Source organism: Lolium rigidum, chromosome 4 (genome assembly GCF_022539505.1).
Source record: "Lolium rigidum isolate FL_2022 chromosome 4, APGP_CSIRO_Lrig_0.1, whole genome shotgun sequence".
NCBI classification, from domain to species: domain Eukaryota; kingdom Viridiplantae; phylum Streptophyta; class Magnoliopsida; order Poales; family Poaceae; genus Lolium; species Lolium rigidum.
The window spans coordinates 177,999,577-178,024,712 of NC_061511.1; the positions used below are offsets into that span (position 1 = coordinate 177,999,577).

The window sequence follows — 25,136 nt, forward strand, 5'->3', positions numbered from 1 at the left end:
TATACAAATTATGATGTAATAAAAGGAAAGATAAGTTCATGTGTGTTTTTCTCACTGTCTTATGTTATATCGTCAGTAGCTAAAAAGGCACATATTGTGTCAGCTTCATGAAATCTACTTGGCCATGATACTTTGATGGAATGGCAGAAAACCAAGCGAATCAAAAACATGACAGTTGATGGTATGCCATTCCAGTTGGCTTGTCGCTTCAATCCCGTTACTTTCTTTATCGGCTTCTTAAATGCTTGAAAGAATCAGTGACTCAATAATTCACATCTGATAATCATTACATATCATAGGTTACAACAACAAGTTACAATATATTGATCGATTGCAAAATAAGAAAGAAGACAGAACAACATGCCTTATAAGATGCAGTCATTATGCACATATTGTACAGTAGTCATGGAAGAAAATGTTTGATAACAGAATAGTGGGGTGGCTACACTATAAGACGGAGCATGTGCGCATCGCTTTTCTTTAAACGAAACAAGCATACATCAGAAGAGAAGACACTTACCTCTTGAATTATAATTCCAGAATGCAATGCAACCATCTTCTTGACAACGTCTCCGTTCATCTTCTTGATTGTGTTCGACTGCATCCCCTTTTTCTGAACCATGTCTACTGCATATTTGCATAAAAATATAGAGAAACTTCTAAGTAATAATTCACAATGAATTGTTGATCAAACAGCTTTATGAGACAATAGTACAAACAAAGGTCAGGTTGGTTGATAAGTGTGATTGTTAGATGTGGCCTGGAATTCACTCGTCTTGTTACCTCTTTCTTCTTGATGCTCCCTCCGGCCACTAAACATCATCCATGGAAGCCGCCGGCCATGGAGACAAAGGATCTCAGGTTAGCAAGCCATCAACAATTTCATTTGGTATGTATGATCTCAGGGCGCTATCGGCAGCTGAGGTGTATACCATCACCCCATTAAGCATCTCAAATGCATATGACTAAGAAGATGGGTTGTTCTGTGGGGTAGGAACAAACCTGAGAAAAAGGAAAATAAAATTGAAAACTGGCATCAGTTTACGTATGCTGATAGATTAAAAAAAAAGCTATCATCTGCATAGTACTTTCATGGTAACGACACAAGCAAATAAGTAAGAAAAGTCATAGTCAAAATGGGAACGACACAAAAACTAACACATCATGGACCTAACCTCAAAATTCGTCTGTCCTAAATCTAAACCAGAACACGCCACTCTAGGGGAAAACTCAAGATCTACTCGATATTTGGACAGACAGCGGGAATGTTACAGACTACAAGATGGTGGACGGCGACGACCTAGCCTTGCTCGGAGCCCCAACACGATATGTTTAAACTTATAACATTCACTACTACAAATTATCAACACCCTGCTAGCTTAAAACTGAATCAAGTGGAAACATACGGGTCAACGTTGAGGTACATATATCTTGAGGACACCCTGCTACATGTTTTCAACTTGACAGAGGAGGAAGTCGTACCATCTGGTTCAACCTGTATTTGGTTTAATAAATATTCAACAAAATTCAGTAAGCAAAAAAAACACTGCTCGTTTATAAGCATCTGAAAAATCTCAATACTGGAGAAGTACTATAAACAGATTTAGACCCTGTAAGTTACTAAGTCCTAACAAGTTATCTGCAAGCAATTTCATAACTACTTACCTGAAGCTCGTGTAACTTATTCACATCATTCAAGAAAAAAACTCCTGCATCCTCTTGAAGCATATCCTCCCGACTCAAATGTCCCAAAATATCTAGAATGTCAAGACCTGAATAAGCTTATTCAGAACAATCATGCCTTTGTTCTCTCCACATATCCCAAATACTTGCAAATAAGAGAAATATGATCAAGTAAAACCTTGCAAATTAATTCTGTGGCACATTGAATAAATTTGATGCATACCACTTCAATTTTATACAATATACTGACATCAGCACTCGTAAATCCCAGCCGAATCCTTCTTTTGCGGAGTCCCAACTGAATCTCTAGTACAATATTGTTAAGGTTGCATCTTTGTACATCTTTACACTGTTATCTAGGAATCACCAATAAGTTAATACATGAGAGATGATATTCCAGTAGTAACAACTATCAACACTTTATCAACTTGATTTTTTACTGCTCCGCTAAAACAACACAACCTGACATATGAGAGAGACCAGTGTAATAAGTTAATAAACATCAGAAACAGTAACCCCCTTGTATGCTTTAAAGGTATCTTTCCTAGACCGAGATAAAACCTTATCATTGTTCGCAGAATAGCTCTGCAAATCTCACGAAGCAATGACCTTTGCAAAATCCACCACCAGGTATGGAACAAAATTAAGTTACTAACAAGTCCACAATTAAGTCACTAACAAGGTCTAGAAAGAACTTTATCTTATTGTACAGTCTATGAATTTGAAGGGCAGCACTGAGATAAAACCTAGAACTTCTTTCTCAACCTTTCTAACTTCATTCCAGTCATATGATCTATTTGTGCACAAGAGATGTCCTGTTCCTATGGCCTGATGCTTTTGATTCAAAATATTCACCTCAAGCCACATAATGTGTTGCTTGCTCCTCATCAAGTGCTTCGATGACAAGGTCACATCCAGAATAAAATTGGATTTGAGTTTTTTTACACTTCAACATTTTACTGTTGCTATTTTCTTCTTAGTGTGTAAATATATTTTTACGTCATTCTAATACTGCCAGCCAAAGATGAATACATGAGAAAGATATATCGGTACATGCCATGCCTATTTAAATGATCAACCAAATTAAGAAGATTATAACGGCTGATACCAGAACTCAAATGTTAAAGCCAATACACCTATTCCGAGACATTCTTATGCATTTGAATCAGGAAAGATGCTCCTAACAAATGTGATAAGTGATGCTATTACGGCCTAGGATTCCAAAAGTAGCATTGGCTTCCAAGACCCGATTTCTAGAACATATTACAACTCGAGTCTCTAACTTCCAAGCTAATATTGCTTAAAAGACAATGTCATCTCCCTTAAATTTGGAGTACCATTCCGAGATGCACCGTAGACTAAATTGCAGCAGGAGATAAACTCTACTTCCAATACAATGTTTGACATGCAAATTTTAACAGAAAAAGGAATCCCAATAAATTGTGCTAGTCATATGCTTACCCACCAGAAATACCGAAGTAAGCTTTTAGTTTCCCAACACTCTAATTGGAAGTATCTATTTCACCATATTCTTTCATAGCTTGATTTACGAGAATACAAGCAGCAATATGCGCACCGCTAGACTGTCCAATCCGATAAATTTGTTAGCACTACGTACATAGAACACCATTATATTAATTAGTCCTAGAAAAGATGAATACACAAATGAACATTGCCTTCAATACATTATGGATTCCTAAAGCATGCATACTTACAATATATTATAATGAGAGACATCGAAATTAGTGGAGGGAATTTGAGAAACAAAGTAAACACTCTGCTTGGTTGCTTAACATCTTCTTCAACGCTGACTCAGAAACTTGGCCTGCTCCAATAATAGATGACTTGAAACCGGTATGCATGCTGGACAAATATCAGACAATGTTCTCTTGCCGTGGATCTGGGAGATGAAAAGGCACGGATTAAAGACATGTATCTCATTTCATGGGGACTGATAAGAACACAGATCGTGGGGAAAGATAACTCAGCTGTATCTGCTGCAATTCGAAGACGGTGAAAATCAACATATGCCATGCGAGCCTACTGATTAAAATACACGCGGTCAACAAACTAACAAGAAATCGCACAAGAACTCGTTACTCTGAAACTTCACTCCTCTCATGCTGCATCGCCTATTGCCCAGGATGATACAGAAGAGGAGTATATGGAAAAAATAGTAGTTATAGATTAGGTCTCTTATTTTGCACGAGCCACTCCACACCTCTTTTTCAAGCATCGCAGGAGGTAGGCGCTGAAACAAACATCGTGTGCTCTCTTCCTCTCTCAACCTAACTGGAATCAGATCAGAGAAAAGGAATATTACCCGTGTACTGGAGATGGAGCTGAGTCGACGAGCTGCATTTCAGCAACAATGGCTCACCCGATGATGCAGGCCAGAGCAGCTTATTGTTTCGTTGCCTCGACGGATGCTTGAAGGCCTGTAGGAGGCTGAATCGCAGGCCGGTAGGAGGCTGCAGGGTCGTCGACCGGCGGTGGACCATGGTCGTCCTGTCGTTGGATTTTGAGGAGCGGAACGTCGATTGAAGCGCACCCCCGGTCGATTAGCTGCACCAGATCGTCCGCCTTGATGAGCGTTCCGTAGGAGAGCTTCCTGACCTTGTGTCAAGCCGGCGATCTGGTCAACCGTTCGTTGGCCGCCGCATCCCTCTTGCTTTCGGTGCGGGCGCATGAGCATGCTTGGTGCAGCGCGCCAAATCAACTCCTCTTCTGCGCCTGCCGCATCGATGGGGCGGACGCAGATCGGCGATGCAACCGCCAGATCGACGGGTTGAAGACCGAGTCGATGAATTTTGGGGAGATCGAGCAGGGGGTAGGTGGATTCGGCGGAATCAGCGGAGTCATTGGGCCTGGCCCATGTGGACGACGGTCGAGGAAGCTCGACGACGGAAGAAACGACGAAGCAATTGACGTATTGCGGTGGATGGTAGAATAAGGAACCAGTTTAGTCTTTTTAAGTAGTATAGAGATAGAGATAGAGATAGAGATAGAGATGTTGGCCACGACGTGGATGCTTTCTGGGCAATCAATCGGGCTGAATTCTGCTCCCCGCTCCTTGATGGAGGTCACGCGACCCACCAAACACGCGAGCAGGGCCACAGGTAGGTTCGCCCCATGTGTGTGTAATTCTTGCGAATGTTTGGACAAACTTGCTACCTTTGCCAAATACAGCGTGAATAACAGTAATTTTGAGTTTGCATTGGTCATGGTTTCAGAGTAACCGCGACAACAGGAGCTCTCAACTTGACTTGTTTCAGCCATCGATCTTTACATGTCAACAAAAAATTGCACCTTTTCTCACCGAGAACTTCCCATTCATTTATATATATACATGTATAAAAACTCATGGAAGGTTGTTGTTGTCGTTGTGTATACATGTCAGCTGGCTATGAACACAAGGCTTTGCCTGACGGCCGCAAAGGAGCAAATCAGGGAGCCGAAGATGCCCGTGAGCGCATAGGCGATGGCGCAGAAAGGGAGCGCCTCAGGCTCCTTAGCCGACAGCGCTGCTGTTCCCAGACCATGAGCGCTGCATCCACCGAACACCACCAAGTTTCATCACGCTTTCAGAGTAAAAAGCTAAAAAGGACATGCTGAAAGTTTAATCAAGTTAATTTACCTGGAGGCTGCTCCGATTCCTCTAGCGATGGGGTCGTTGAGGCCAAGTTTATCCATGGCCGCTTGCACAAAGTTTGCACCGATCAGGCCCGTGAGAACAACCACTGCAGCGGTTACCGAAGTGTTGGCACCTGCAGTACATACATGATACACCGGGAACCATTGCTTAGGAAATGAAGATGCACATGCAAATTGGGTAATGATAAACAACACAGAGGAAAGCAAGAGGTCGAGAATGCGTTGGGGGTTTAGTTACCTTCAAAGAAAGATACTATGCTCAATGCTAACGCAACAGTTATGCACCTTGGCAAGATTGAGATGGTTAATGTCGGCTCTAGCCCAATCAGGCGTCCTAGGATGGCAGTCGAGTATAAAGAGAATGTAGACGTGACGGCGATCGATGTGAAAATTTCTGCCGCGTGCCTCTTCACAAGCTGGAGTTCGCAGCAACACAAGATAATCAGTAGATAAGAACACACACGTGGAGAACAAAACTGAGCTAATTATCTTGCAAGTTAACATTGCTAGGTGTATTTACCTTTCTCTGCTTGAACATTGGGAATGCAAACGATAGGATGACAGACCCAAGAAAACCCATCAGGACGTCACCAGCTCCAGGATTTGATGGCACCTTTGTCAGGTAATCACCTGGTCAACCACTTGTTTGGAGATAATTATGAGTCATGGCAATGGTTGCAACTGTAATGTAACTATTCTGATTTCTGAAAGTACAGAAATTCAGAGTCTGATATATGAAATTCCAGACCTAGCGCGGCGTCCATTCCGGACCCAGAGAAGTACCCATATGCTACCGCCGACAAATTTGCGGAAAGCGCGCAGCAGATGATCGGATGTAACACTGTCTTGATACCAGATGGCAACCTGAAAAACACCATGTTGTTGTCAGACAGACATATGCAGATACAGTACTACGACTAAAGTCTGTACACTAACTGTAAGTGTAGTACGCATGAATGAGCAGAAAGACATAGCAACTGATTACCCAGAACCAGCCATGTATCCCAGGACAGTGGAGGCGAGCATGAATGGAAGGCACGTCCTCGCCGTGGTGCCAAGCACCGTGGGACTAACAAACACCGTGGCAAACGAGGCCACAAAGACGGCACCCCACGCCCAGAACTGCAATGTGGAGAAGGGAGACAGCCTGCCCATCGGCTCAGCCGCAATGAGCTCGGTCTTGACGATCTTCCGCACGGTTAGCGCCGTGTATCCCGCTACCGTGAGCGAAGCAAACCAGCCAGCAACTACAGAAAAAAGGGCAACAAAAATGAAGACTATTTTCTGGCCGCCATTGCCCATTAGCTGCTGAAATGAAGGAGCTAAAGCACACCATGTGGACGTACATGCAACGAGGCAGATTTTGAGGCCGGATAAGGCCGGGATGTCCCTGACGGCGAGTGGGAGGACGACGATGGGGGGTACATAGAAGAGCGGCAGCCACTTCTGGATGAAGAGCGCGGCAGGCTCGAAGAAGTCCATGAAGCCCTTGGCGAGCGCCGGCGCCACGGCGTCAAGGACAACGAGCACGGAGATGACGCAGAACATGCCAAAGAGGGCGCTAGGGAACTTTATGGACGCGGCAGCGAACGCCTGGCTCAGACACTTGTCCGTGGCTAGCACGATGCCCAGCGACACCGCCAGGTGCGCGATCCCAAGAACCTATGACATGAAGGAACTGAATGTCAGAGTTTTCCTTTGGCTGGCAATCAAGAAAAGTACATTGACAAAAGATGTATTACATAGAAGAGGCTGGAAAGGAGACTATATGTGCCAATTTTGTGGATGTGATGAGAGTATTACACACTTACTTTTCTCTTGTCCACTTGTTCGGTATATCTGGAACATCACAGCTTGTGCCTTTGGGTTTCGACATAAACCAAAATCGGTGCAACACATGTTTGGGAGCTGGATCAGGAGTTTTCCTGTGAAACACAGACCATCTATTTGTGTTGGAGCTTCTGCAATTCTTTGGTCGATTTGGAAAACGAGAAATAATGCGTGTTTCCGGTCAATCAGACCTGCGGATCCTATTGCTGTTACTAATTTGATTGGTGAAATGATATCTTCATGGGCCATTCTGTAGGTAAAGGAACAAAATCGCAATGCACTCATTTTGGGAGCCAAGTTGTTCGTGCAGTTGTCAAATGAGGCATTTCATGCATCGAAGGGATGGATGGCGGCCTACGGTCCGAAGACTGATGAACTGATGCTTAGTCTCCCATCTGTAGGTTGCTCGTTTGGTTCCTTTTCTAGGCATGTTGGATGATGTTTTAGCTCTTGCAGCCATTTGTTACATTTGAGGAAATTGCACATAACATCATATGTTGGGGCATGTTTTGCAAGTTACCACAACCATGACTTGTTTTTGCACAGAACACCATATTTTGTTGTAATTTTTGCACAAAACACTAAGTAGGGTCGTTACGTCATTTGATACATAATTAGTCCCATAAGCCCATTGACAGTACATACGTGGACTCCAGCGTGGACCCCGACTAGGACCTCCGCATAACTCTTCCTACTGTTCGACCCCGCCGCCACCATCTCGGTCTCTGACCATCGTCGTCGCCTCCCTCGTATGGAATGAGTCCACTTTTTCATCTCAAAACTAGGGCCCGCCCCTGGTCCAGGGGCAAAATGGTCGAGGGTGAGGTAGGTTCTCCGGCGCAGGCGACGACAGTGGTGGCAACGCCTGCTGCGATGCCTGGATGGCCGCCTCGAGGCCAATCCATCGGGGCGCTCCTCGGGGCGTCCGTGGCGCGGCGTAGGGAAGGTGTACCCTGAACACTCGTCTTTCGTTGGCACGTACTCCTCCTCCTTCACAGGTGGCGGTGGCAGCGGTTGGTACGCCTCCTAGGCCTCGTTGTTGACATCATCGTCGTCGAGGCCCTCGAGATGCGCCTCGATCATCTACCGCCGAGCATCGTGCTCGGCCTCAAACCACCAGCTCCACATCGGGGAGTCGAAGGTGTACACCGGATCCCGCTGCAGATCCAGCGGGAGGTGGGCTTGGCTGCGGAGGATCTCCGGCTGGCACGCAGAACCGCGCAACAGGATGGCCGGCACCGGCCTCCGCGCCTGGTTATTAAGATCAGCTAGCGCGTGTGCGTGGGGACGACAAGTGATTGGAGCGTGACCGCGATCTTCATTTATTAAGACCAGCCGGCGTTTGTATGTGCGCGTGGGCCCGCGCCTCCTCACCTCCCTCGGCCACTAATGGGCGGGCTCGAGGATTTTTCGAGAGGACGCGCGCATACACGTTGATGTCCGCGGGCAGCACATAACCAACCCATGAGCCTAATTGTGAGTCAAACGAGCTAACATCCTTATTTAATGTTTTGTGCAACAATTACAATAAAATATGGTGTTCTGTGCAAAAACAAGACATGGTTGTGGTTCTGTGCAAAACATGCCCCAACATATAGTGTTATGTGCAATTTCCTCCTTACATTTGGTGGTCTGTAATAGCTTTAGAGCTAAAAAGAATCGCTTACTTTTCTGCTTTATTTCTCTGGTCTTTTGCTTTCTCTTGTTTTGTAGTTGTAAAAGACATTTGCTTTCTTATGGAAATCGGGGGGAAAGCCCCTTTTCTCAAAAAAAAAAAAAAAAAAAAAAAAAAAGAAGGAACTGAATGTTATCGTGCTTAGTTTGCGAATTGCGAGGAGGAACAGCAAGAGATTAAGACTCACCCTGGGCAGGCCTCCGGAAGGGGTCGAGGCGGCGGCGTCCCCAGTACCGGCGGTGGAGTTGGGGGGGACAAGACGGTGCCGGAGGGCGGCACTGTCGGTAGGCAGTGCCATGTTGGCAACGGATCTGGTGGCACCTGATGGGAGCGATGAAGGTGCTGCTGCTGCTCAGGCATGGGGAGTAGAAAAGGGAAGGCTGCGTTGCTCACATCGGCATCCTGGAACGGCGGAGAGCCGCGGGCAAGTCCGATAAGGTCCAGGGAAGGAGCGGGTGGTGGGAGCGCACAGTTTGGAGAATTACTGGGGATAATTCTCTGAATTAAATTCTTATCTTTTATCTTAAAAATCTATATAACCCTTAATTCATTAGGGAAAGGTAGTATTTGGATATAGGAGAAAATGTATTAAGATATAAAGAATTCTGTTGAATATGGGGATAAAATGACTCAATACACTAGAATCAAACATGTTTTAAAAAATAAGTGCGGATTTAAGGTCTGGTCTGAATGGAAATGGAGTAGACCAAGCGGAAACCAGAACGGAGTAAAGCATTAGTCTCGTTGGTCGCAATATAGGGAATATGATTTTCTTTTTCCTCTTTTTTATTTTCTTTCTTATGATGATATCAGTGTCCCTACTTTTTTGTTAAAAGAAATATATTAATATAAAGATGGTACCAATTACGTGTCGCTTTTGCACCAACACATGTCAAGATATAAAGGAGCACACCATTTTATTATAAAATAAATGAAAAGGCGCAATAAAAGTCAGCAACAAACTTTAGCATCGACCACCAACGATGCCAACGCAATGGTAAGATGAGACACTCCAAAAAAAAAAAACTTGTATGGAGGTCTGCCAGAAAAAGCTCCACCACCTTAGACAACTTTTTAGAGGTTGTGTGAAAGTTTATCTAGTGCCTCCCGGTGGATTTTGGATGATTTATGACCATACGGCTATGGGACTAACAAGTTTATCTAGTTTACTTAGGAACTTAGTTCGAGGAGCTGGATTAACCACGGTGAAGACGACCACTCTAAAAAAGTTGAAGCAAGTATGGGTTGAAGACTAAGACTAAGGATGCATATACTAGCTTGAAGAAAGCAGTTGTAATGACGTGCTTGGGCTGAACAAGGTTAAAAACCATATATAGTGTATTTTTATTGCTTTGAGTGAAATAGGAACAACCGTATTATTGAAGGGTTTAGATCTTTAAGGAAAAACGTGAATTTTGTGTGTGGACAATTTCACTCAAAATCCTTTTCGCAACAATTCTAAGCTTCAATTGTTTGAGACTTTATCTTGAACACATGGTTGAAGAGAGGTCGCAATCTAAGTATAACATGTGCTGAATCTAGCGCCTCATGTGTGAAAAGCTAGTTCCAATGAGTTGGAGCTTCATGGCCAGGATCAGTGGCGGAGCCAGCTCCCAATAGCCCCTGCAGTTGCCCAGGCTCCGCGGCTGAGCATCCACTAAAAATAGTGCAGATCTGCATGTCAAAAAGTTGGTTTTGTTGGGGAAAACACCAATCAGATGGACACACACGCCGGTTATGACGAGGCTCCTATGGCCAGCTAGCTTCGCCTCTAGTCGTGATTGAAGCTCTAGGCCTACTAGGCCTAGTTTATATTAGTGCTTAAAAAATTAAACAATAGTTTTATTTCACATTTATTCAAGTTGATATTATTAAATGTTTGATCTGAGTTATCTGCTTGGTAGTTCTCTGGATCCTTTATATACACGGTGGTCTAGGGTTACAAGTGTTGAGCCAATCTACCGCTGCGGTGAAAACCCTAGCAAGATACCTTGGATCCGATCTTGGTTAGTTTCAATCGCATCATGTTTAATCATCGGCCTGATATAAGTTGGCTCGAATAGATCATCGAGAGCACCCTGGCCTAGCGTCTAAGTACTTGGGCCGAGAAGCCCCTTGTCGAGTGGTCGGTCTTTATTCCTGAGGGGCCTACCCGGGGACCATGATCTTGCCAGTCACCCCCCCCCCCCCCCCAGATCTTCATGGGCATGGGGAAGTGGAGTCTCAGTCGTGCCGAGTGGAACGATGCGAGATGGGAGCATCAATCCATGCTCCCGAGCGCCATGGACTTGGAGTGAACAAGAAGTCACGAGGGACTTCCCCAATTCTCTCATCTTCCTTAGAGCATCTCCAACAGGCGCGCTATATAGGCCGCGCGGCATAAAAACGTCCGATATAGCGCGCGCGGGAGGGAATGTGGCGCTCCAGCAGGCGCGGTAAACGGCGCGGCGCTGTAAAATTTTTAGGGCGCGCGGCGTTTTGCACAATCCGGAGCGGCATATCTGGCGCGTCGGCTACGCGCGCGGCATCGCTCGTCCAAGCGCGAAAAATCCCCCGCGCTGAAACTTCCTCCTCCGCGTCGCTGCCCCGAGCCCAATCCGTCGTCTCCGCGCGCCGCCGGCGATCCCGATGATGGACGACCCCTCCGGCAACCCGCCGACCCCTCCCTACTCGGCCACACCCTCCGCCGCCGCCACTTCCGCCGCGCCACCGCCAAACCCTAGCGGCGGCGCCGACGCCGGAACCCAACGGCTGCTGCGCGCGCGCGCTCTTTGTCCCGCCGCGCGGGCACCGCACGCAGCGCCGCCGCGGCGCGGATGGCCGCGCAGGGAGCCGGCAACGCGCGGCCCGCGCCGAGGAGGGGAAGGCGCCGTCGACCAAACGGCCGCACCTCGGCCCCGCCGCCGTCGCGCCACCGAAGAAAGCGAAGGCGCCCGTCCCCCGCCGACAGCCCTCCTCCTCCGGCGCCGAACCGGGCGCCTCCTCCTCCTCCTCCTCCGCCGACCCAGCCGACGCCTCCGTCCGGCAACCGCGCGGGCGCACATATGGTGGATGGTGAAATGCCCGAGAGGTAAAAAACACTACTTTTTTGTCGAATTGTGGTTTAGATGCATACCTAGCCGATGGTAATGAATTTCATTGCAATGTAGAGTGGATGATGCGGCATTCATGGAGACAATGAATGTTGGATCCTCGTTCTTGCATGACGATGAAGCCGCCGATGGGGAGGAGGAATATGAGGATGTAGATGAGGAAGGAGAAGGGTTGATTGAACCTCGCCCTCCCGGCCGGGCCGCCAACTACACCATAGCGGAGGACAAGTTGCTTTGCAAGACGTGGTTGACAATTGGAATGGATCCAACAACCGGTACCGATCAAACAAGAGAAACATATTGGATGAGGATGACGGAGTACTTCAACACAAACACAAGTGGGATCGAGCGAACCATGCGCTCACTTCGGTCCCGTTGGTCCGGTATCAACACCGATTGCCAAAAATGGGCGGGCGTGCAAGCCAACATCGATGTTCTCAATCCAAGTGGCACTAATGAGAATGATAGGGTAAGTCATTCTACTATGTTCACCATATGGCTCATATGAGAAGAATACGGTTGTACTTCATATGGCTCATCTATTTTCTTTTCCGCATATGTGTAGAACTCCATGGCTCAAGGATTGTTTAGGGATGTGGGAAAGAAGAACAAGAAAGGCAACAAGATTCTTGGCAAGCCATTCACCTTGCATCATTGCTATGAAGTGCTAGGGAATGAAGAGAAGTGGAAGACGCGCGCAAGTTGGATGCGGCAACTATGGCGGCCAATGCTACCGGTGATGCAACAATCATCGATGATGATGATTCAAGTGATGAAGGGAAGAAGAGAAGCTCCACTCCTCACTCCGTCAACAATGGGCGGAGGAATGTGCATGGTAGGAAGACCGCCAAGGAAATGAAGGGAAAGAAAGCCGGAGATGATGACATTGCCATGGCTATGGAGAGGATTGCAAATGCAAGGTTGCAAGCAAATGAAGATAGAAAGATGTAACGAAACTTGGAGAAAGAGGCTATGGATGCTATTGAAGCTAGGAGAGCCGCTTTGGAGGAGAGGATTGCCGCCAACGAGGAGAGGAAGTTGGCTTTGGAGGAGAAGAGGCAAGCCACCGAGGAGCATGCACGCCTAGCGGAGGAGGAGAGGAAGCTTTTCTTGATGGATACTTCCCATATGGATGAGAGGCAAAAGGAGTACATCAACCTTCTTCGCGATGAAGTGTTGGCCAAAAAGAGATCGTTGGTAGCCAACATGAACACTTCCACTACCGGCATGTTTGGAGGAGGCATGCCGACGTTTGGAGGAGGCATGGGAAGCATGCCCATGCCCACCATGGGAGGCATGGCCGGCATGGGAAGCATGCCCATGCCCACCATGGGAGGCATGGCCGGCATGGGAGGCTATGGAGGCATGGCCGGCATGGGAGGACCAAGCTATGGAGGAGTGTTTGGAGGGACCATGGGAGGCTCCGTGAGTGGTGTGTATGGGAGTATGGGAGCACCACCGGGAGGCTTCGTGTCTTCCATGAATGCTACTATTCCTCCTTCAACCCAAGATGACGAGGAGGAAGAAGAAGGTGTTGACTTGGAAAATGCGGAAGTGTGATATGCATTTGTGATATGCATTGTTCCACTTTGTCCATTTGAACCATATGTCGTGTGTCATTGTTGAACTACGTCATTTTGTGTGTCCTTGTTGAACTATGTGATGTTGTTGCACTTTGTGTCATTTGTTTCATGAATTGTGAATGCAATTATGTGTGTTTATTTGATCTTTGTGAATGCAAAATAGTCTAGAAATCTGTTTTCCGCGCCCGCGCGCGCTGTATTTTGCCGCGCCTGGCGGAGGACCATTTTTCCTGCGCGCGCACGCGCTGCATATTAGCGCGTCCGACGGAGGAAAAAACGGCACAACGCGCGCTATCTGTTTACCGCGCGCGGCATCTTAGTTTTAGCGCGCCGCGATATAGCGCGCCTGTTGGAGATGCTCTTAAGATTGTTTTTTTTAGCATTGTGGTGCTTATCTTGCGAAAAGTTATAATGGTTAATTAACCTTTTGTTGATTATGAATTTCTGCCTTTTCCTTGAGACAGATTAAAACGCCAGGAGCCCAAGCGGAGCACTAAGGAGTCACCATCGAGTGCGGCGGGGAAATTGGCACGACACTGGCACTGCCGGCATTCCTTTTTAAGTGAGAACGATCTTAGTCACATGTTATACTCCTTCAGTTTTCTCCGCCCTTCATTTGCCCCAAGCTCCAGATCTATGCCCTCGCCGCTTCCCACATCATCGAGGGTCATCTCACCTTCTCTTCCCTAACATGTTGTTATAAATAAATGATGTTGGTAGAGTGCAGATTGAGTCGCTGCTTAATCAAGGCACGAACCAAGGCCTGGATGCTCACCAAGTTGGGAACAGACCCACATCCAAATGAGTCATCCACGCCCATTTTTTCATGGCTGGAAACGTTCTAACGCGTGAGGCTCTAAGTAGCGAAGCCTAAGCAAGCGCCTGGTCGACAAGGTCTTTTAGGTTTGCTCATGTCCATACTCCTCTACGGGTAAACCTCACTTCGGTATATCTTCACACGTCCATTATCATAAAGTGGATGGAAAGCTTCAAGCATGTGATATCTCTAAGATGCACATCTTGAAGTAACTTGCGCCTCTCAAACTTGATGACAATCACCACTTGATGCCATATTATCATGAGTTATATGATTTCTTCCTTTTTGATGTAAACCCATAAGTTACGCCTAACCGCAGACATATCAAACACATAGCTCGTGGCTTAGTTTACACAACACAATTGACAATATCTTACCATGTCAGGGGTTTACTTCACCCCTTGTGGTACATTGTTGCACTTGAGTGTTGATCTTCAAGAATCCAACTCCTTGTCACATCTGCATGATCAACCTCTACCTTTGATTCATCCATCATCTTCATCTTCTCTTCAACTTTGTCTTCTTGCTCATGTCTTATTCATCTCTTCAACTCAATTACATAGACGCCAATACTCAATGTATATTCTTATCTGCATGGCATACAACCTTGAATCCAATACATGGTGGATGCCAATACTCAATGTATACCCTTATCTTCATGGCACACAACCTTGAATCAAACACATGGTCTTCATGCATCATCCATAGAACATTCCTTCATAAACAACTCGATAAAACCATAAGTCCGTAGAGAGTGTCATTAATTGCCAACACCACATTAGAGACTAGATGTATTTCCATTGTCTGATCCTGGCATGTGCTACATATGCACGACGTCTCTTCCCGCGGCATCAAGTCATGCGTGCTGATGTTCGATCGAAAGTGGTGTGACAGTGTGTGGAGGCATGGTGGCATGGGACTTCATCGACTTCTAGCTTCTCCACCAACGACATCCTATTAGCAAGGAGTCGGTAGTTGGACAAATGATGATGGTAGAAGCGGCTTCAACAATACGTTTTGACAATTCGGTGGAAAACACTTGATTATGATCTGACAATATCGACGTGCACATGTGTCGTGCCCTTTGTTTAAGGTGGTGACTCGAAGCTTGATTTAAGGGATAAAAATCCCGATATCGCCCTATGGTTGGACTTGCCAACATCAACGCACGTGGGGTAATTCCTTCTTGATGCCTTTGCCTAGGAGTTGTGTATTTTCTTTTTGTTTGTGACTTTTTTCATAGGTTAGTGGTAAGAAACTATCGCGAAGCATGTGGGCTCGGGCTTGCACGGTTTTCCCTTTGTTGTATAGTTCATCTGCTAGACTGGTTTAGCTTTTCATAATAGAAACTTAAATGCATGATAACTAACCTGTGGTTAGGAGGAAAGTGGTCTGGTCTCCTTGATTATTTAGTGTTCAGAACATAGTATTGTTATTTATCTTATCTTCTAGGTTTGATCCTTTGGTGTCTCATAAAAGGCAGAAATTTCTTTCACTTAGAGATGACGTTTTCATTGACAGACTTCGTTAATCTTTAGACCCGCTGGATCAGTGTATCAGAGGTGCCAATGGGTAGAATGTGTGTGTGTTTATATGATAAGTTTATGTACGTATTTGTAAGTGTTTGTGTTTGTACCGTAACACTTCTATTCATAGAGTCTGAGATCGTAGGCTGCACTACAACGCACATCAAGAGTAGATGAAGCTTGGCGGCAAGAAGCTTAAGCGGCTTTTGTTTGATCGCATGTTTCGCTTGAGCTTCTTATTGCACTAATCAGTTTTCATTGTGTGGCCTATTGCAACTTTTTGTGTTAAGCTACGGTAAACTTTTTGTGCTCTAATATAGGTTGTACTGCAGAAACCTAGAACAACGAAGCCTTCCATTTTGCAATAAAAAAAGGAAAAAAAAACGGAGGAATGAAATCACTGAACATTTGCAGGCACACAAGCAAGTCGCACGGTGACATCTTCACTTGTTTCAACCATCGATCTGTACATGTCGACCCAAAATTTGCACTTTTGTTCCCTGACCACTTCCCATTCTCTTATATATATATAAAAAAGAAACTAATCACAGGTTGTTGTCGTTGTGTATACATGTCTGTCAGCCGGCTATGAACACAAGGCTTTGCCTGACGGCCGAAGAGGAGCAAATCAGGGAGCCGAAAATGCCGGTGAGCGCGTAGGCGATGGCGCAGAAAGGGAGCGCCTCAGGCTCCTTGGCCGACAGCGCTGCCGTTCCCAGACCATGAGCGCTGCAGCAACAGAGCACCATCGCATTTTGTCATGGTTTCAGAGTAAAGCAAGAACAGGCCGAAAGTTTCATCTGGTTAATTACCTGGAAGCTGTTCCGATTCCTCTAGCGATGGGGTCGTTGAGGCCAAGTTTATCCATGGCCGCTTGCACAAAGTTTGCACCGATCAGGCCCGTGAGGACGACCACGGCAGCTGTTACCGAAGTATTTGCACCTGCATTGCGTGCACACACCGCGAATCATTGCTTTAGGAAAGATGCACATGCCAATTGGGCAACGATAAATCACACACAGACACAAGCAAGCCAGAGAATGTGTTAAGGGTTTACCTTCAAAGAAAGATACTATGCTCAGTGCCAACGCAACAGTTATGCACCTTGGTAAGATTGAGATGGTTAATGTTGGCTCTAGCCCGATCAGGCGTCCTAGGATAGCAGTCGAGTATAAAGAGAATGTCGACGCCACGGCGATGGATGTGAAAATTTCTGCCGCGTGCCTCTTCACAAGCTGGAGTCCACAGCGACACAAGTTAATCATCAGACAAGGACATAAACGTGGAGAACAAAACAGAGCTAATTATCTTGCAAGTTAACACTGATACCCCCACACAAAAAAGTTAACACTGATAGGTGTGTATTACCTTTCTCTGCTTGAACATTGAGAATGCAAACGATAGGATGACAGACCCAAGGAAACCCATCAGGACGTCGCCAGCTCCAGGATTCGATGGCACCTTTGTCAGGTAATCACCTGGTCAACCACTTGTTTGGAGAGACGTATATTAGTCATGGGAATGGCTGCAGCTGTAATGTAACTGTTCTGAAACTGCAGATATTCAGAGTGATATACTATGAAATTCCAGACCTAGCGCGGCATCCATTCCAGAGCCGGAGAGGTACCCGTATGCTACCGCCGAGAAGTTAGCAGAAAGCGCGCAGCTGATGATCGGATGCAACACTGTCTTGATACCAGATGGCAGCCTGAAGAACACCATTCTGTTCAGACAGACATATGAAGATACAGTGGTACTGGTACAACTAAACTATGTACATCAAGTGTAAGTGTAATACACACGAATGAGCAGAAAGACATAATTGATTACCCAGAACCAACCATGTATCCCAGTACAGTGGAGGCGAGCATGAACGGAAGGCATGTTTTCGCCGTGGTGCCAAGCGCCGTGGGGTTAACAATCGCCGTCGCGAACGAGGCCACAAAGACGGCGCCCCACGCCCAGAACTCCCATGTGGCGAATGGAGACGGCTTGCCCATCGGCTCCGCCGCGATGAGCTCGGTCTTGACGATCTTCCTCACCGTTAGCGCCGTGTATCCCGCCACCGTGAGCGAAGCTAACCAGCCAGCAACTACAGAAGAAGAAAAAGGGGGAATACAAATGTAAACCTTGTAGAACCTCTGATCGCAGTTCACTGCTGAATCTGAACGAGCTAATAAGTACGTACATGTGATGAGGCAGATCTTGAGGCCGGCGGCAGCCGGGACGTCCCTGACGGCGAGCGGCAGGACGACGAGGGAGGGGACGTAGAAGAGCGGCAGCCAGCGCTGGATGAAGAGCGTGGCGGGCTCGAAGAAGTCCATGAACCCCTTGGCGAGCGCCGGCGTGGCGAGGTCGAGGACGACGAGCACGGAGAAGATGCAGAACATGCCGAAGAGCGCGCTGGGGAACTTGATGGAGGCGGCCACGAACGCCTGCTTCAGGTACTTGTCCGTGGCCAGCACGAGGCCCAGCGACACCGCCAGTTGCGCGATCCCAAGAACCTACACGCGTGCATCGGCAGACTTCCAAAATGTAAGCTAGCGTGTGTTGAGTTTGAGAGGTGGGGTCAGAGCGAGAGAAGAAGAAGAAGACTCACGCTGGGCAACAGGCCTCCGGAAGCGGCGCCGTCTCCGGTGCCGGCGGTGGCCTTGGGGGCGATGAGGCGGTGGCGGAGGGCGGCATTGTCGGGAGCCGATGCCATGAAGGCAGCGGAGCCGGTGGCACCTGAGGGATCCGAAGAAGCTGCCGCTGCAGCTGCCGTGGCACCGCGGGGAGTAGAATGGGCAAGGCTGCGGCGTCGACATCGGCATCGTGGAGACGTACAGGAGCGGGGTTGTTGCAACGGCAGCGGCAGCCGCAGCCGCAACGTGGCGCGGGGAGGAGCCGTGGCCGAGACCGAGAAGGTGGGAGGGAGCGGGTGGAGGGAACGTAAAGCAGAAATCCCAATCATCGCTGCTGCCATGAATGGGATTGGACGCCGAGCAGAGCAGAAGCCGAGACCAAAACGAAGCAGAGTATGCCGCCCCCTTCCTCTCTTTCTTTGCTGCTGCTGCTGCTGATGATGCCCAGCCGACTTCTCAAGTGTTTTTGTTCGATGCGGGCGTATGTGGCCACAAATCGGAGGCCAGGATGTATCCGGATTGGTATCCTTGGGTTACCATTCAGCCGTCACCACCCCAGCAGACGCACACTCACAAGCAGGTTTCAGTACTCTACTCTCCAAGGCCGTGTTCAAATTGCATCAAACGTTATTAATTTTAATTGTGCTCCACTTTCTGCTAAAAAGAACATATATCCATCTCATTACAAAAGGTACAACCTACAAAACATAACAAATAACAAAAACTCTCTCCAGAGAGTAGGCAGACGCTCGACAGTCGACACCAAACGCCTCTGCTATAGACATTTGCGTACAGAACCGTGTAAAACAACAACACACATCCTCCTCCTCCAACTTACAAAAACAAAGAATAATACAAAGATCTTGCCCAGCTAACTCTCAACTGCTTTTACTCGCACAAGCATCACATTCCATGACACAAGCACACTAGCGACTTCTCTTGGTGCTCACACTACCACCCAAACTTCGATTCACATATCCTGACTTTGGGTCTGAAAGCATCAGGCCGCCGCCACAGGCTGCCGCATGAAACCACCAGCTATGCCTTTGCTTGCCTGTCTCCCCAGCTTCTCCTGTATCCGGTCCTTGATGGCAGTTTCCTGAGTTCATAGTTATAGACGCATCAGTATATATCCCTTTTCCGTGGAATTCCCAGTCAGATGATTCTAAGGAAAGCATAATATACCATGACGTGGCAGTGCTCCTCAAACTTCTCTAGGAAGCCGGCCACCCAGCGATCTGCGTTTGCCAGCCACTCTTCATGGTTTATTCCAGCCGTCTTCGCCACCGTTTGTAACTACATAGCACAGATTGCGCACCAGGCAAAGGGATCAGCACAACTAATCAGCAGAGCCAGATAAAGTTTACTGTAGCATCTGAAAGGAACAATTCATATGTGAAGTGCCAACAAGTACGATTCGATTTTAGATGGCTACCTTCTCTTGTTGTGCCTTGACAGTCTCGCGTAGTTTATTTATCTTCATATTCACTTGCAGTTGTTTCTCCTGAAAACAAAATAACCAACATAAGTTATTACCTGGGAGAGCATACGAATAACAACACTATGTTCTGAAAACCAAAAACAAGCCATGTGCAAAACTCTGCTTGCCACCCCCCAAAAAAAAGGGTAGGTAGCTAACCTTAACATAGCTCACGCCCATTTCTTTCCTTGAGTATCCTCGTGCCAAATTCCTCATGACATACTGGTTGTAGTCCTTCACTATCCTCATTATGAGGTCGGATGTCGATACTCCTTCAGTCCTTTTCGTTTCCTTGAATTTCCCAATCTTTTTAACCTGATACGACAATAAGAATAAGCAAACAGTAGTACAGATAACAACTTCGATCAACATATGCTAGCTATGGAGATGCGAACTTACAAACTCATAGACGTCATTTGCAGCACCACTAGTATCAGCATAACTGAAACGAGTAGAAAGGAAAATGCATAGTTAGCAGAGCTTATGAAGGGTGTATCTGAAATGCTAGCGTTTGCGTGGGTATGACTTACGGCAGAGCGTCATGCGCAACAAAGTCGATCTTATGCTTGTCAAGGAATTCTGGAGTGAGAACCCACGGAGCATCAGGAATAACCTCATCAACCCACCTAAAATAGCAGATAAATAGTTAAGAGGACGAGCAGAGCAGATAAATAGTTAAACGATCATTTCGAGCTAAATATCATAAAACATCCAGGCTTTACACTTATCAGATCAGGTGATCTACTTGGTTTTTAAAACAAGGCAAAAACGAGCTAAATATGCCAAGTATCAAATTATGCATGGATATTGGAAATGAATATTATCATACTATTGTATTGGCAGTGCTACAGGAAAGTACTTTGCAATTCATAATTTTTGGAATTCAAGGGATTAGATTCAAAGCCGTAATTGATAATCGAAAGTGATGTGTAACAGCCATAGGATAAGCATGAGCATTGGAAATGAATATCATCATATACATTCATACTATTCTATTGGCAGTGCATAAGCTAGTCCGGAGCATAACAGGAAAGGAGGACTTTTCCCAACTCATAATTTGTGGCGTTCACGGGATCAGAATGTCAGTGCCAATTGATCAATCGAAAGTGATGTGCAACGTCCATAGCAGTGATGCGTGTCTGCATCTCGTACTAACTGAATGAAGGGTGTATGCACATAAGCATGGCCACTGGAAATGAATATCATGATACATTCATACTATTGTATTGGCAGTGCATAAAATAGCAAGGAGCATAACAGGAAATGATTTTTTTGCAATTCACTAGTATTGGTGGCTTTCACGGGATCAGATTGGCAGTGGGCAATTTATTAACCGAAAGTGATGTGTAACGATGGGCATAGTAGCAGTGATGCGTGTCTGCATCTCGTAATTAATAACTGAAGGAAGAAAAACGGAACATTCTGGAATTAAAGATGGGGATGAATTGGTTACGCACTTGCAGTGTCGCAGGGACTCGTATCGCTCGTCCTGGTCCATGACGGTCTTGCCCTTGTATCGGCGCGTGAGCTCGTCGTTGCAGCATCCCACCAGCAGGTACGTGTTGGGGAACCTGCGGGCGCAAATTGCAGATCGAAATGAGCGTGCGGACCAAAACCGGTAGCGTCGATTCGCGGCGACGAAACCGAGACCGAGACCGGGACGACTCGATCCCAGATCCAAAAACAGGCCTAGATCTAGGCCATGTCGGACGAATTTCGTGGGAGGAGGAGCGGAACAATAGTAAGGGGGACGTACAGCAGCTTGGCCTGCTCGAGGGCGCGGGCGTGGCCGAAGTGGAAGAGGTCGAAGATGCCGTCGGCGTAGACGCGGACGGGGCGGCCGTCGACGGTCCCCGCGGCGCCGGCGCTGGCGTTGGCGGTGGCGTTTGTGGCGTCCTCCTCCTTCTTGCGGTTGTTGAGCGTGCGCTTCTTGGAATTGGAGACGCGCGCCATGGCTCCTTGCTCGGGCTGGGTGTGCGTCGCCTCCGCGCGGTCCGGATGGCGATTGAGGAGGGGAGGGGAGGAGGAAGCGGCGAGCGCTAAATAGGCGGGAGGGAGAGGGACTGGACGGGGACGGGGTCGTCACTCGCTGCGCTGGGGCGAACAGTGCTGTCATCGCGTGGGCCCGCCCGCCCAAATCCGTCTCGGCGGTGGCCATCTGGTTCGTTTGCGTTCACGCTCGGTTTTTTATTTTTTTTTGGTTAAGCGGACCCGTCATTTTTTTTTTTTTGTGAAAGGAGCGGACCCGTCATGATACCTGCTCGTATCTAGATGGCCTAACGCTAACGATTTCTGTGGACTGCATACGCGTAATACCACGTGCATGCCTCACCATTGTCACCCGCCTTTTCCTGCTATTGAATATTCTTCTTTCATTCTAGCATATGCCAGTTCGGAGTCGACCATAAGTTCGAGTTTCGCTCATGCTTGCTCCAACAATTATAACCTGACATGAAACCGTGCCGAAACAGGTGCACGTGAACGACTCTTGAGGAAGAGTAACTCCTCTGATTCCTACATGCGGTACATGGACAGATAACAAAACCCTCTGCTTGTTCGCATTAGCCGCTACGAGGAAATCATTCAAACCCGTAATGCACTCGCCGCAGAGTCGGTTGCCGTACATCCATTGCCGATTCATCTGCATTATTATTATATAAAGTATATAATCAACCATCATGCATTTGTTAAACTAACTAGCTAGAAATAATAGAAATTAAACAATGAACTACACACATGCATATTTTTATCAATGACACATGAAAGGTTCAAGTTGCTAACCGCGATCGAGGAGGAAAAAAAAAAGAGAAAGCTCAAGTGTGGCTCGGACTCTTCATATCATGTTTGTTTCATGCTCTCGGGCATTTCATCGAACACCTTGTGTGCATAAGTGGATCCAAAGGCGAACCCACCACCCCTTGTGAATAGAAGTGGCACACCAAGTTGCTAAGTGAAGTGTGCTGACGTGCATTTATAGGGGTGGGTTTTAGTCCCGGTTGGCTTGGCCAACCGCGACTAAAGCCCCTCCCGTCCACCAGCTGTCGACCGAGCCCGCTGGGCCCAGATCTTCGGTCACGATTCGTCTCCCGAACCGCGACTAAAGACCCCATTAGTCGCGTTTCGGACATTTTGGGGACTAAATGGGACGTATGGAAGCCTCTTTTTCTACTAGTGTCAAGCCCTCAATTCTTGGATTGGGTCATGATTTTTGCGCGCGAGTTGCCTCACACCGGTACATGGAGTTGCTCGTGGGTTACAGGTGAGATTCGGGCAATGCTAAGCGAATTCTCAATCGACCGGGGCGCCAGTCGCTCCCTTAATTCTGAGATGCAACCGAGGAGGGAAGCAGGCTGGAGCATCGATCGACGCCAACACATGCTGCTACGCGAAGCAAACAATGCGATGGAGGCAACATCTTAAAAAAAAATCCAAATTTTGGAATGTTAGAACTAAATAAAAATTTGAATGATTGAACTGCTTGTCTTTATTGAAAACTTGGGCATAAGAGGTGGCTCCTCCTCTGTCATGTGCAGCCTTTTGGGTGGCAATACAATGGAGAAGTTTTACGTCTTTGCTACGCGCACGCCGAAGGTGTGCATACGAGTAAAAGCTGATCTTGCATATTTGTGCCCTTAGATTAATTTAATATGTTTCATGTTTTATCATGCTGCCAAGTTTCATTACATTTCATCACATTTTGGATCTTTTTATAATTTTTTTTGTTATGCAACGAAACATAATGGTTTCGTGCACGGGACAAAACACCACTCTTGTCTCCCTTTCCCCTTTTGCTCACAAGTGAAGGTCTGTATGAGGAGGTGGAGGACTATTTACTCGGTTTGTTTGAAGAGGATCTTGATCGAGCCGATGCACGACCAGGACGAGCTCCATCGACCTAGACGAGTTCCAGTAATTGTCTGGGTGGCTATCTAGGAGGGTCGCCGCAAAGAATTCTTGTAGAGTAAATGGGTGGAGTATTTATTGGAAGATCCACCATAAGACGGTAACTAGAACATCACTTAATACTTGGGTTAAAATATGTGTTAAACTCACGTACACCGTCTCCTTGTTGAAGGGGTTGTCTTTGTGCCAATGCTCAACCATAAAGGTTTCACATCTTGTAATGGGTCGACTTTTGTTGGCGGTTGTGTGACCCTAGAGGGCAGAAGGCGGGAGGTATCACTTACATTTTCGACCCAGGGCGACAATATGATCATAGCTTGGTTAGGGAAAAGAAGCAAGCCGGCACAATTCCTGCTTACAGTTATTAACTAGGACAAATAACTACTAGACAATGGGCGTAAATTGTGCGTGCAGCACCGCCGGAGACCAGAAAGATGTGACGAGACACAAGGATCGTCGTCTCTCAGACCCAAAACAAGCCAAGCGAAGGAAAATGTAAACACAGTGATTTTTTTTCCATGCAACTCCTTAGTAGTATATCCTTCATTATTCAGATTTCCAGAGAGAATAAATTGTACAATTGTGAACATATGCAGTGATTTTTTTCATGCAACCCCTTATATTGTAGTAAGCCCGATCTCAGGAGAGAATAAATGTATACACTGATGAAACAAATGTTTTGTTATGTTTTATTAGACCTGCCTGACGTATTCAAGCAGAAGTTCACAAGTCCTTGGACTTTTCCATGGCCATCTCCTGCCAGCGTCCCTGTTTTCAGTGCTTATTTATTATATGTTCTCTCCAGAAGATATGCGAATAGATCGAAACAGATGCTTACCTAATTTAATCAGACAAAGGTGTGTCGAACTATGGATACGTGCAGTTCCTTGCTTGGTTGATTGGTGTTTAACTATTTAGTTGGACATATCTACCTCCATAGACAATGAGTCTAGCTACCCGATGTGTCATTTCTTCTATTCCAAAGCATTGCATCACAATGCCAGCAGCACATTCCATTCAAATATTCTCTCTTCCAGAGTTCTCTTTTTGTTGCTATGATGAAACTCCTCAAGTTCCATTTTAGTAGCTCCATGGTTACTTTTTTTTGATAAAGAGCTCTATGGTTACTGTCTCCGGAAAAATCATGCATCCATCACAAGAATCAATAAATACTCTATTATGTTGTTTCAACAATTCTTTCTGTGTATAGTATTCCCTTTGTCCCAAATTACTTGACTCAACTTTGTCAGTATAAGTAATTTGGAACGG

General features: G+C 46.6%; 3 protein-coding genes across 5 annotated transcripts; all 3 read right to left on the minus strand.

Annotated features, from left to right (window-relative positions):
• Positions 1-5,060: 5,060 nt before the first annotated feature.
• Positions 5,061-9,264, minus strand: LOC124706436 (plastidal glycolate/glycerate translocator 1, chloroplastic-like). Of its 3 annotated transcripts, none has more exons than XM_047238104.1 (9): positions 9,030-9,139; positions 7,149-7,262; positions 6,684-6,999; positions 6,323-6,584; positions 6,086-6,201; positions 5,858-5,967; positions 5,576-5,753; positions 5,321-5,450; positions 5,062-5,230 (listed from the first exon to the last, which is right to left on the minus strand). In XM_047238104.1, exons 3-9 carry the CDS (start codon positions 6,883-6,885, stop codon positions 5,080-5,082), a joined length of 1,149 nt encoding a protein of 382 aa, XP_047094060.1. In that variant the 5' UTR covers positions 6,886-6,999; positions 7,149-7,262; positions 9,030-9,139; the 3' UTR covers positions 5,062-5,079. The 3 variants fall into 3 exon arrangements, with proteins under 3 accessions (XP_047094058.1, XP_047094060.1, XP_047094059.1); XM_047238103.1 differs by lacking the exon at positions 9,030-9,139 and adding an exon at positions 7,359-7,376; XM_047238102.1 differs by lacking the exon at positions 7,149-7,262 and having other exon boundaries at positions 5,061-5,230; positions 9,030-9,264.
• Positions 9,265-16,270: 7,006 nt separating this feature from the next.
• Positions 16,271-18,929, minus strand: LOC124706435 (plastidal glycolate/glycerate translocator 1, chloroplastic-like). Its single transcript, XM_047238101.1, has 8 exons — positions 18,460-18,929; positions 18,049-18,364; positions 17,691-17,952; positions 17,453-17,568; positions 17,229-17,338; positions 16,918-17,095; positions 16,673-16,802; positions 16,271-16,589 (listed from the first exon to the last, which is right to left on the minus strand). Exons 1-8 carry the CDS (start codon positions 18,823-18,825, stop codon positions 16,439-16,441), a joined length of 1,629 nt encoding a protein of 542 aa, XP_047094057.1. The 5' UTR covers positions 18,826-18,929; the 3' UTR covers positions 16,271-16,438.
• A 164-nt stretch (positions 18,930-19,093) lies between these two features.
• LOC124646464 (choline-phosphate cytidylyltransferase 2-like) lies at positions 19,094-21,917 on the minus strand. The gene is made up of 8 exons (XM_047186570.1): positions 21,721-21,917; positions 21,422-21,535; positions 20,495-20,590; positions 20,364-20,406; positions 20,124-20,279; positions 19,920-19,988; positions 19,670-19,780; positions 19,094-19,583 (listed from the first exon to the last, which is right to left on the minus strand). The coding sequence occupies exons 1-8, from the start codon at positions 21,915-21,917 to the stop codon at positions 19,485-19,487; spliced, it is 885 nt and encodes a 294-aa protein (XP_047042526.1). The 3' UTR covers positions 19,094-19,484.
• Between the last annotated feature and the right edge of the window lie 3,219 nt (positions 21,918-25,136).